Source organism: Helicoverpa armigera, chromosome 24 (assembly GCF_030705265.1).
Source record: "Helicoverpa armigera isolate CAAS_96S chromosome 24, ASM3070526v1, whole genome shotgun sequence".
Classification (NCBI taxonomy): Eukaryota; Metazoa; Arthropoda; class Insecta; order Lepidoptera; family Noctuidae; genus Helicoverpa; species Helicoverpa armigera.
The window spans coordinates 1,707,451-1,720,571 of record NC_087143.1 but is presented as its reverse complement, the minus strand read 5'-3'; the positions used below and the strand labels follow the sequence as shown (position 1 = coordinate 1,720,571).

The window sequence follows — 13,121 nt, the reverse complement described above, 5'->3', positions numbered from 1 at the left end:
AAAATAAAAAATAAAGTTTTTTTTAATATAAAATAGTAAAAATGAAAAAAAATACAACCCTTCTGCGCATACTGGTACATTTACTCGTAAATATATCACTTAAGTTATTAATACTTACCTACCTATTATTAAAAATATAATTTCATCACAAATTGCTTCGTACTCCCTTCACTTGTTTTGTTTTTATACGCCACATATCCTGGAAACAAAGATAATTTTAGGAAAATATTGCAGAAGAAAAAAAGATTATCATATCGTAAATAAAAGCTCTTTTTCCGGAATGAAACCTTAAAACTGAAATACGATTCGATTAAATAGTTCTAAGTAAGTTCTAAAATATCAAGTAAGGATTTTTGGGGTCTGCATTATTAATTCAAAGAATGACGTATTAAACCCCATGTGTAAACACTAGGGACAATATAATTATCTTACAAGTGAGCGATTTCACACAATCAGATTTTTGTCGCTTTTTGCGAAACCGGGCGCACTTATATGCTCGACACATTCCGAGTGACAAAACTGTCGCGCGGTTTTACCTAAATGTAATTTTGCGCACTGGTAGTTTTGTTAGCATTTAAATGAGTGACACCAAGCAATCAATTTTTCACGTTCAATTAATCAATATCGAGTTTACGAGCTCAACAACGCCCATAATATAAAAGTCTATAGGTATATATTTCAGCAAGTTTTCCACGCTGTAACTAAGAAGCACTATTACATAGTTATAAATTGGTAATTTTATAGTTAGGACATAAGACCAACTCACAACATAACTAAGATCGCTGCCTCTCCTCCGTAGTTCAGCTTCCATCTGCTTGGCAAGTTGCTCGTGACGTGTACCCGCCACCTCGATGTATTGACACTCGCTGCTTGCGAAGTGACAGGTCATGGCTTTGCGATATGCCTGGTGGCAATAAAAAAAATGTAGTAAGACAACATTTAAAAAATCACAAGTAAATGTAGGGCGTTTACTTTGATAAAAGAAAGCGTGGAGTGTTTATAAAACCTTTATGATTTTTGGACAAAACGCTCCACGCTTTTTTTGTGAAGCTAATTAGCTCGTTAAAAAGCATGTGATAAAATATGTGATTCTTAAGCTGTAGACAGCATTGAGCAAGCGTGGTGATTAACGCTCAATTCTTTGTGTGAGAGGAGGCCGCAACCCAGCAGTGGGACGATAAAAAGGCTGATGATGATTCAGTAACATATTGAAGAGTTGACAGTCTCTATGGTACTTTACTGGGTTATTGCGATAATTTACTAGGAAATAGCATTGGTGGTCGAATCTTCCAAATTATTCAATCTATATGACTAGAATTAAATTTAATATTAAGTACTAAAAATGTACCTAGTATTTAGTAGTTTACAGTCTACTATTTTGAAATATTTTCTGTCTGTGTATGTACCTACCACATACACTACGATATCAATAAAACACCAAGCACACGTGTTCTAAAACTCATACCAAAGCATTTCTACCTTCTCACTTTACCTTAGAAACATTAGGCTTAGAGCCATGTACGAGGGTAGACTGGAAGAAGACAGTGTCTCCTGGATCCATCTCCAGGTGGACTCGCTTGTCTTCCGGGGCGAGCTGTCCAGCGTTCACCAGCCCGTAGAAGAATAGTTTCGCTTGCTGTAAGTTAAGGGTTAACCGGATTTTTGGACCAAAGTTCCTCATTAGACTGACAGTATAAACGTCAGTTTTTGTTAAAATAACTGTTTTCTAAGAATTATCCGATTGTGGAAATTGGTCTTTAATGAAAAAAGTACCTTTATAAGTAATCAAAAGCTTTATTAATTTAACAAAAATTAAAAGGTCTGTTCAGGTCAAATTAGGTAAGTGACTTAAGAACTAGTTCCTCATTACACCGACAATATGAACGTCGGTTTTTGTTAAAATAACTGTTTTCTTTGAATTTAAATGTGAAACTTGGGCGTCAATGGAGCAAATAATCATCAAAAGTATTTTTAAGGGACTAGACAGATTAGCTGTGTCCTACAGGGGTCCACATTGTTTCTAGACTATACAATGTACCACCCGTACGTATAACATATGGAATGCTAATAAAGGATTGAGTAGGTAGGTACCTTCTAAAAAAAATTTAGGCATGTTTAGGTCAAATTAGGTAAGTAATCTATGAACTAGTCAGGTAAAAAGGGGATTACTTAAAAAGTGTTTCGGTACTAAGTTACTAGAAGGAAGAGATTGAATTATGATTAAAACTTAGTACCTAATCGTCATTTCGTTTTGGCTAACAATATAATAAATGTGAGAAAACTGACTCCATGAACAATGCATAAAGTATTTCAACGCGTTTTAAAAATAAAGGAAATATAAAGTATTTTTTTAAAAGCTTTTCTGCAGTTGACTATTTTACTTTTTGTGTTTGTTTTTAGCTATTAATAATACAAAATGTCTAAGGTCACATACAAATTAGCTTGAAGTCTTGAACACGGATGGTAATCGTGCATTGCAGTGAGTTCATACTTAGTTCTGTACAAATGATAATTTGAGTCTTAAGCTAATATGTCAACGATTACTTTCTGAGTTGAAATGGGTGCTCACTCACAGAAAGATGCAAAAGAAAAATCAAAGAGCCTGTATTTTTAAAGGCTTATGTTTAACTGATCACCAGATATAGTAACAAACAGCAGACAAAAATAGTAAATGATCACCAAAATGAAACTCGCATTTTAATGTAAAACTATCACCAAAGTTTTAACACTTTGCTATCCTATTTAAGTGAAATTACTCCAAAATAAATCATGCGTAAGCCAAAAATAGTAAATGATCACCAAAATTAAACCACCATTTTAAAGTAAGATTATAACCAAAGTTTTTAAATTCTGCTATCCTATTTAAGCAAAATGAGTCCAAAAAAATCATTGTTATCCCAAAAGTAGTAAATGATCACCAAAAGTAGTAAATGATCATCAAAAAAGTTTTTACATCTTGCTATCCTGTTTAAGTAAACTGACTCCAAAAAAATAAGTTCGGCCTGATAAAATAAATGTAATAACATTATGGGAACCCTTTTCCTGCACTAGCGTGGAAAATTGTCTATTGCATGCCTCTAAACAGTGCGATAAGAGTGTATTGAGAAACACATTCTTCTTCTTCTTTCTCCTGCCCTGTTCCCAATTTTACTTGGCGTCGGCGCAATATGTCATTTTCTTCCATTTTCCCCTGTCACTCGTCATACTGACACTCACGCATGCATTGCAAGCCGGACACATAACTTAATATGGCATCATAATACTTTATTTGGTAATAAGCCTACATTTTATGGCAATCACAGTGACTTATTTAGGCAACAATAATACATTAATTTGGTCGTCAAGAGTTGGTGATCATTTACTAAATTTGGTGGTCGAATACAATTTAAAGTGAAGTCGTGACTAAAATAGCTGGTACTATTACATTTTTAGACTTTATTTTTCTGGTGTTCAGTAGATATTTCTGGTTGCAAAACTTAGGGTATCAAAGCATTTTATGGTGGTCATTATATTTGTTCCCATTTTTAAATAACTGAAAAAAATTGGTTCCCTATTTGACCTGTATGTTTGCGCGATTATTTTACGTTTGTCATAATCGATTTTGAGGCGGTTTTCACCAATGTATTTTTCAGACTTAGGAGAAGGTTTTAGGTAAGTATATTATTACGCCACCCAAAGGTAGACCGGTAGAGAACGCCTAAATCGTTATGTCCGCCATTATACTGTATGCGCAAGAAGTATTTAAATAAATAAATTAATGAAGTCTCTTATTTTTCTTTAAAGAGTTTTCTTAAGTTGCTTGTGTTCAACTTGGAGTACTCACATTAACATGATCTCTGTGTTCATGCAAGACGGGCGGGTTGTGTGACCCGGGCAACATGTAGAGGCAGCCGTTGTCTCTGCTCACCGGGTCTATGGCCGTCCAAGTGGCCAGGATCTTGTGTGCCGGCCGGAATGGGAAGTATAGTATGTCCTGTGGAAAGGGAGCACGTTAATCTTGCAAATTCCGCCCCACGGCTCAACTCAAGGCCGATAGACGCGGCGCTAGTGTCAAAAATGCAAAGTACCTAGCAGTGGCGAAGGGTGGTTTAATGAAATAGGGAAGCCGCAGCAAAAAAAAATTGGGGGTACTCAGGGATGGGGAGAGGTAATGGAGGTAATTTCTCAGTCCACCTTTTAGCACTGACTGAGAGACTGATAGTTTGAACATGTTTTCGCGAGGAATTCGGCAGATTATTAATATCTATAAAACTTTATTATCTTGAGTTAGGTATATTAACTACTAGAATCTGAGAAAAGTTGGCACTAGAAACAATACATTTTAAGTATTTAATTTACAACGGCCTGTTAGCCATTGATATTTATCGTAGGTATATGTTTCATAAATCCGTCAGGACGTTAGTAATTTTAATATTGACGTAATATTGGTAGATAATTCACCCGAGCGGCGTGCCCGAGTTTTATAACACGTCTAAAGTAAATAATATAATCTGTGGAAAACAGTCTAATGCGATTAATGCTATCCTAGTTAAGTTTTAAAAGTATGTACACTAAAAAAAGAAACCTGATGCAAACTGTCTAGGTATCAAAATAACTCATTTCAACGTAGGTCTCTCTATTATCTTATCACTACACACACTGTACTTGTACTGAGTTCCAGGTCACAGTGCGATCGCGGGATTAGTAGGGAGTAATGATACTTCCAACTACTTAATCAAATTAAAATACTCAGTGAATTCGAAAAATTATAAATTCCCAACTAGGGTCATTAAATCGCGGAGAATCTTAACACCGCGATTCAAGATTTGCATAAAAATGCACAACGCCATCTATGTTGACATAATGTAACTAAAACACTTAAACTAACATAAAATATTGTACACACACGAACTATGTTATTTCCAAATGATACACACACTAATAAATTCAATTAAGTAATACAAAGAACAAATTGTTAATGGTATTATCTAAAACAAAATAAGAACAATGAGAGTGAATTTGTCTGATTTGTTTGTTTACATATTTGAGAGTTCTAAGCGCTGTCACTCGCGCGTAGACAGATATAGCTACTCTACTCTTGACGCGTTCTTTCTCGTTCACTCGCGAGTTTTGATTGGTGGAAGCCGCTCCGTGAGCCGGGTTACCGCTCGCCCTTATTTTGCGAACATCGCGCGGCGCGGCGTGGATGACGTCACGCAAGCGTAGTTTTGTATGGAGGAGGAAGCCGCGGCTTGTTTAGTAGGAGCAAAATGTTTCAAGTAATTTATAGACAATTTTTTTTACGGTGGTAGGCGTTTTGTTGCCTACATATTTAAATTGTGTGGTTTAAATGATTATATTAATTATACCTATATTATAACTTATACCTATGCTTCTTTCTTGAAATTCTAAAGGGAAGCCGATGGGAATCGGCTTATAAGGACGCCTCGCCACTGGTACCTAGTTCCACAATTTTTCGCCGGACTTGAGCCGTGGCGAGGACTCTAATGGAATTAGTGACTTTTCCCAATAAGCTTCATAAAGAAAGGGTCTTAATTATTAATTGCTGGATAAACTCTACCTAGTTAAATATGTGAAGGTATATCAGCTTCATCTTGGATTGTAAGAGGTACATACGAGTTTGTATCATGAGCTGGTTTTATCATAACCACAGGTACCTTACTTAACAATTGTAAATAGATCCTGAATTCAGGCTATACATTTGCCAGGTTATTATGTATGATTTCACTCACTAACACGTACCTATACCCAGCGTGGAAAATTCTATTGGCAGATTGTACCGGCTTAGGGGAGGCCTTTGTCTAGCAGTGGAAATTTTTCAGCTGTGGGGACAACGATTCGCTAAGATATACATATCTGCGTAGTTAAATCAAGAGTGAAATATTATATTATATAATATTTTTTCTAATTTATAATGTATATTTTTTGTTACCAATTTCAATCTTATCCTCTAAATTTTAATTGTTGCTATTAATGTAATGTCCTACTGTATCTGTTATTGTTTTAATTTTGTTTCATCATGTAATTCCATTTTTTATTTTTTTCTCATTAATGATTATAGAAGTGCTGTGCACGCCTATAAGTGACGAATTCACCGCAACGCCATTCAATATAACTTAATACCTAATGTAATGTGTTAGTGAATAAGTCGTTGGTGTGTCAATAAATAAATAAATAAATTTCCTCACCTGATGTGGTGGATGTTCATGCGTCCCCGGCGGCTTGTTGATGAGCATGCAGTTGACAGCTGTCAGGTCTTCTCCGATCAGCTGCGAGACGATGTGCAGCATCCGAGGGTCTTCGGAGTAAGTGCTGTATACTTCATCGTATAGGAGCTCTTGAATCTGTTGGAGAAACATCAAACTCAAACTCAAAAACGTTTATTCAAATTAGACTGATGAATCAGCACTTTTCGAACGTCAAAAACAAAAGACAGACCCCAAAACGCCCGCCCTTCACTTATGTGTTTTTGCTGGGAAGAAGAAGTGGCGCAACAAACTCTGCTGGGGAGTTAAAGTTTAAGGAAGTAAAGGAAAGTAGATTCCCGAGTCGTGGATAAAGTTTTTATGATCCTATGTATTGCAACTAATAGGTAGAGTCAGAATACACGGTGCATGTAGCTGAAGCAAGTTAACACGCGCAAGTGACAAGTGACAAGAGCACGCGGATGGGTATTTTGCTTTGGTACAGTCGCTGGACCTATACGGTTTTAAAATGCATATAACCTATGCATGTGCCTCAACATGCGCAAGCTACTAGCACCGTGTAGACACACCCTAATTTCAATTTGGATCGCCTGGTTGTTGGTTGTAGGTAAGCGTTGTTTCTTTGTAAGGTAATAAAGTCGTGTTCGACTAAATAATAACTACAAGCACAGATTACTATAATAGTTACCTACAAGTTAATTAACAGTATGATTTATTAATTGCCAGTTTGCATGGTAATAAATATACTAGTTAAAATGTAGCAAATTAATTTGAAGGATTTTTTGATTTATTATTGATGAACATTACAACGAAACATGCAATTGAATTTAAACCTATTATGTTCATTTAATGTAACTAATATAAAGTAGGTTATGTCAAAAATTTAATATTTCTGGAAGATCTTTCTGCTTATGTAATAATTTAATTAAGAAAATGTGTTAAAATAGTAAAATAAATGCAAAAGCTTTTCTCACACCAATTACGTATTTAATGCAAATTGCATGTTGATGAGATATTTTAAGAGTCTATTTTTTGCATTGTTAATTGAATTAGGTACGTAATTTAAATGATTTATTTAGACAACAATTGATACTTATGTAATATGATATAAATGCGATAATTATATACTTATAAAGTACTACTTCTGCACTTAATAAAGTTACCATTATAAATCTAAGCTTCCTTAAAAACACCTTTAATTATATTTTACATCAATTAAATATGTTAACAAAACGAAGGTTACATTATAGATAAGCATCTGAAATAAAGAGGTACTTATAGGCTTATTTTATGTGGTTTTATATCCATGGGAAAAACGAAAAACAAAAGAGTTACGTAAGTAGGTAGGTACTTACCTACTTTCTGAGAATCAAGAACTTAATGGTAATTAAGGGATTATAGTCAATTAGGGTCATATCGGGGCTGCGGGATTGTTCGAAAGAGTTACTGCGGCCCTGGTACATAAAGGGCTTATGAAGGAACATGGTGGGTTTTAGTCAGTAAGAGTCTGACACTCCTTCACGCTGCACCCATAGAGGGAGGGGTCATTTGATGGTTTCTTACCAGCAGAAATGTAAGGGCGTTTTAGTACCGTGCGTCGTTTTGGGAAATAATTTATAGGGCTACATTTCTCATTTCGGAAATCATGACAATAGCTATGGATATTGGGCTGTTTCTGTACTATATAACATAATAATGGCACATGATGTGTTTTTGGGCCATGCTTAAACAAAATAAATTATCTTATATCTTTTTATTAGTAGAAAACTAATGAGTTGTTTTACAAGCCTTCACATCTTAAAATCGACACAGGCAGTACCTATGTAAAGGTTTTTTTTTGTATTTAGGTAAGCACTGGTAAGCACGCTAATACGTTGCTACGCTAGTCTGTTGTTCTCAAAATGCCTGAGACATAAGTGTATAACAAGTTGTCCTTTGTTGAAAATAAGACTAATGACGTTCAAAATAGCTAGTCAGGTGTACATACAAAATAATTTAAAAAATAATACTTATTACGACATACGATTCAAATGAAATAAAATAAGTAAAAACAAAGCTAGAACACATTACCTACCTATGTCCGAACTACTTTAAATTTAGGTATTTAGCTATCTACTTGACCTGTTAGACTAGTAGTCGACCCCAACACGTAGTAACTATTCAGTAATCTGTGCCCCAACATAGTTGTTATATAATATGATGACGACTTGGTACCTATTTGGCCGCCTAAAATTTTCAGGAACATTTTTTTCTGATGCGCAGACAATCACCTCAGTTCTTGTTATACGACTTCAAAAAGTGTAAATATCTTCACCCTTGAAACTTTATTTCAGAAGACTGTCTTCTTTAATCTATGAGCCTAAGACAGACCGGCTCGGGGAGGCGAGCAAATTCTTAACTCGTTGAAGTACTTACTTAGTATTTGTAGTTAAGGTTTATAATTGCATGTTCACTGCTTTTGACATTAAGAATGCTCGAAGGCGCTTGGTGTGAATTCAAAGACTATAAAACCACTTGACTGCGCATACAGTGCCCCGACGCTCGCCAAAAGTTAGTGATTTTGCGCGTACTATAAGGCTACGATCAGTACGATCCTTTAGTAGCGACCGTGAACTGACCAATAGTAGCCGCGGATTATGCCGCGTCCCCCCGCCCGCAGTGGTGAGTCGTGTTCTTAGAAGAAATTGGCGAGTGCGCTCTCTAGTGGTTATTTACTTTATGTGTGAATTAATCAGAGGAGCCGACCGGCTCCGATCGCGTACTTTTTCTCGGTCACGCAGACGTTTGGCTCCGATTGCATCTCACGCAGCCGATCGGAGCCGATCGGAGCCGACTCTCGTCTGTGTGAAAAGGGAAATGCGCGCCGATGCTCTCCGAGCCGGTCTACCTGAACGGACCCTAACTCGTCGGTGCAGGTCCTTCCATTTCCACCTATTTGTCATCAATTCCTGAACATCCTTATACCTCACAACCTTCCCATTAATAGTAACTATGTATAAAATGAATACCTTATTGATGTAATCCTCAGGCCTGGTATGATGGGTGCTGAGCGAGCGATCCTTCACCACAGTGACTCGGCCCTTCTCAACCCGACCCTCGCATACGTCAGTGAAACGCTTCCTGTCGAAAACAGATTATCAGCAATCAATCAAAAAACATTTATTCAAACTTGGCTGTAAAACAGCACTTTTCGAACGTCAAAAAAATTACATAAGACAGCTCCCAAAACGCTCACCCTTCACAACTTCCTCTTCAATGTGTTTTTGCTGGGAAGAAGAAGGTAGTGGCGCAACATACTCCCCAACAATAAGTTAGATCTATCGAAATGAAATTTTCAGAGATTGGTTCGAACTGTTAGTTTTGGTTTAACGTTAAGAGACAGTCTACGTATATAAGTAAAACTGCTCCGTTGCCGTTGGTCGCAATCCCGACTGCCGAGCACGGCGTCCTATGTTATATTAGTAGTTCGAAATCGCTTCAACTCCACATACCTCCACCCAACACCCTTATACCTTAGAGAACACATAATACCAGCGACCCCGAATGCTTCCTACTCATTAAAACCTGCATCTCACTTCATAATACTAAAGATATAATTTTGAAATGAGCCCCATACGAGTAATGTCAAATCCTGTCGAGTAATGTCTAGTTAGCAAATCCACTAGATACAGACAGTAGGGTGTCCCAAGACATAAGGGGGATTTTTTTTTTCTCGAATTCAAATACGCATACCCTCTAATTTTTTTCGGTTTGACCTCATTATCTCCTATAATAAATATTATCTCGATCAGACAGTGGTAACCCGTGCCGACTTAATGCCAAAGTTTTCACATGAAAATTTGTACTGACTTACTATGGAGAAATTTAGATCTTAATTATTATTACTAAAAATAAACCTTGAATACATCCAAATAATGTTTTATCTTCTCATATACATTGAAAAATAATATCATTGCTAAAATTTTCATTTTAAAGTAGTTTTTTACAGTCAGGATAAATTTTCCGATGTTCTAGGACTGTACCTAACAATAATTGCTTTTGTTCCTCATCTACTGTGATTAATCAATAAAAGTCTTGCATGAACTTCACCGATCTTTCGGCCACATCGTTCACTAACTCTCAGTGCTGAAACTTTGGCTTCTTGATACGAAGCATTATTTGACTAGAAGGTAGGACACATTCATGTAGAAAACTGTCATTATATTTTAAGGCGATCGATTAAAGAACTCGCTTTTTGCTGAAATGAAGTTAGAGGTGATTTTGTCATACAACGTAGCGTAAAGATCTTCTTTTGAAAAAAAAAAATTAACCAAAGACAAAATAACCCCTGAAAAACCCCAGAAAAAAAAATTTTCCTTTGCTCCTCTGAGGCACGCGCTTTCTGGTGCTCTAATGCTTTTAATGCTCTCCTGGCTGTCATTTGACATCTTGGACAGTCGTTTCGGGTAGTCAGAAGCCAATAAGTCTGACACTAGTCTTATCAAAGGGATATTGGGTTGCTGGGTAACTGGGTTGAGAAGTCAGATAGGCAGTCGCTCCTTGTAAAACTCTAGTACTCAGCTGAATCCGGCAAGACTTTAAGCCGACCCCAACATAGTTGGGATAAGGCTCGGGACATGATGATTTATTCTTATTAATCAAAATCAAATAAATTACATATCTAAGTTGCTGAAAAAGTCGTGATAGCGTTGCTTAAAAACGTCTTGTGTCTTTTGTCCCTCCAAACTTGATACAAGGTGACGAGTTTCGTCACACAATTAGGCAAAGATTTAGTTGGAATACGCGCCTTTTCCCAGTAGATAATATAATGCATTCGCGACTAGTAAGATTTACGTTTTCATTCACAATTAAATTAAAGTGATTCACAACATAGTATACAACAAAGTCGCTTTTTCTGTCCCCGTGTCCCGTTGTAAGCTTACCTAATTCTTCAAAACTACGCAACCGATTTTCATGCGGTTTTCTCTAATAGATAGAGTGATTAAAGAGGAAGGTTTACATGTATAATAACACACATTGAATAGTGCAGAAATACTGTTATTCCGTGCGAAGCCGGAGCGGGTCGCTAGTTGTACTATGAAACTGCCAGAACTTGTCCATTAGACGGAAGTTTTGAGCCCGTCATTTGATGCTTTAGGTCCCCTAATTAAAAATATACTCTTTTTATAACTGCGTAAGTCTAGTGACATGTTGGCTGTTTGAAAACAATGATTCGATCACTAAATAACAAGAAATCACAAGCACATCGACGCGTTAGATCGCGTTAGTCTTAGAGAGCAAGTATGACATACATTCAAATGTAAGTCGGCACGGGTTACCGTGGTCCTACCACCATAAAATTTTATTTATAATAGTTTTGGACTAAAAGGAAAAAAATAGGAGGGTATGCGTTAAAAAAAAATGACTTTGATTTTTTTGGGACACCCTAACAGACAGGTTATTGAAATCCACGGGTTCTTACCTGTAGCTATCCAAAGTCTGTAAGCCGAACAGTCTCCTGATGACCAGGTAACCATTATCCCGGTAGAACTTCAGCTGTTCCGGAGTCAGGGGGTACTTGTCTGATGACTCCGAACTCACGCTGAAAGAGAACAATTTATTAGCCTATCGTATTATTGGGTTGCCCGGGTAACTGGGTTGAGGTCAGATAGGCTAGGCAGTCGCTCCTTGTAAAGCACTGGTACTCAGCTGAATCCGGTTAGACTGGAAGCCGACCCCAACATAGTTGGGAAAAGGCTTGGCAGACGATAGTCGCCCGGGTGGGATGCATCAGTCAGATAGGCAATCCATCCATGTAAAAGGCAGGTAAGTAGCTACTTACATTCGTATCGAATCTTACGGTGCAATGATATTTTTTTGTGTTAGTCCTACCCTCTTATTATAAAACGCATGTTCAAACTGCGTCATGTAAGTATTCTGGAAATCTATTTTAGAACATCTAATTAGGTACTGCAAACAGTAAACTATCCATTTCCTGTTTACCTTTAAAGGCCCTAAATACTGATAAACTGACCTGACCTAACTAAACTGTTTTTGATTGAATAACAATTAAATTAACATATTAACTTACCATTTCGGAATAATCTTGAAATTCCTATTCGCCATCACACGATTAACAAAATATTATTTCTATAAACACACAATCACAAAAGTTAATTTTTATTTGTTGTTTTAAATAATAATTATTTGTTGCGTTTAATAAAATTGTTGTAAAGTCGTACTGTCGGTTCGGAATCCACTATTACACTATAGACAAATCTTTGGATTTTGTAAATGGATGTTAATTAAGTAATGATATGCCCATAATTGTTAATTGTCTATTATTTTGGTTTTTAGGGTTCCGTATTCAAAAGGTAAAACCGTACTCCATTTCTAAAACTTTGTTTATTTATTTTAACAAGCTTTTTATATTAGCTTCACTTGTAACTATGTTTGTAAGAAAATTTTGTTGGTATTGATATCGTTTTTTTGTTATTGTAGTCCGATTTTCTGGTAAGTGTGTAGGTTAAGAAAAGTCTTTTAATATTAGCTCTCGGTAAAAGAGGACCTTTATTGGCGATAATTGTTTTTTTGGTTTTAAAATTTACAAATTAAGTACTAAGTATATGAATGTCAAACTTTTTTTTGTAGTTATCAATAAGTAAATGCTGTGGTTTCCTGTAATTGGGGGAACACAGAAATCAGTTCCTATGTATTTGTGTTATATTTGTAAGTGATCTGTGTATCTTCTGTTGGAAATCCAAATAAATAATAAATTATTAATTACTTAACAGAACTATTCCTAGCTCACTGAACCAATTATTAAATCATGTTTAAAATTAACTGAAATTAATTATAACAAAGTCGAGTGGCCTTCACACTGACAATACGGGGCTAACTTCGTAATAAATTGATATTTTGTATGTGCTACAGTTA

At 36.1% G+C, this 13,121-nt stretch overlaps 1 protein-coding gene across 1 annotated transcript; it reads right to left on the bottom strand.

The window, feature by feature from the left end:
* Nucleotides 1-48: 48 nt before the first annotated feature.
* LOC110382397 (probable phytanoyl-CoA dioxygenase) lies at nucleotides 49-12,458 on the bottom strand. Its single transcript, XM_064041313.1, has 8 exons — nucleotides 12,277-12,458; nucleotides 11,668-11,787; nucleotides 9,215-9,326; nucleotides 6,189-6,344; nucleotides 3,824-3,973; nucleotides 1,493-1,636; nucleotides 767-904; nucleotides 49-199 (listed from the first exon to the last, which is right to left on the bottom strand). The coding sequence occupies exons 1-8, from the start codon at nucleotides 12,309-12,311 to the stop codon at nucleotides 146-148; spliced, it is 909 nt and encodes a 302-aa protein (XP_063897383.1). The 5' UTR covers nucleotides 12,312-12,458; the 3' UTR covers nucleotides 49-145.
* Nucleotides 12,459-13,121: the final 663 nt, after the last annotated feature.

Coding starts and splice junctions, on each gene's coding strand:
- LOC110382397 (XM_064041313.1), bottom strand. CDS start 12,311: ATGGCGAATAGGAATTTCAAGATTATTCCGAAATG. Junction 11,788..12,276: donor TTCAAGATTATTCCGAAATG/GTAAGTTAATAT, acceptor GTTCTCTTTCAG/CGTGAGTTCGGAGTCATCAG. Junction 3,974..6,188: donor ATGAACATCCACCACATCAG/GTGAGGAAATTT, acceptor CCCTTTCCACAG/GACATACTATACTTCCCATT.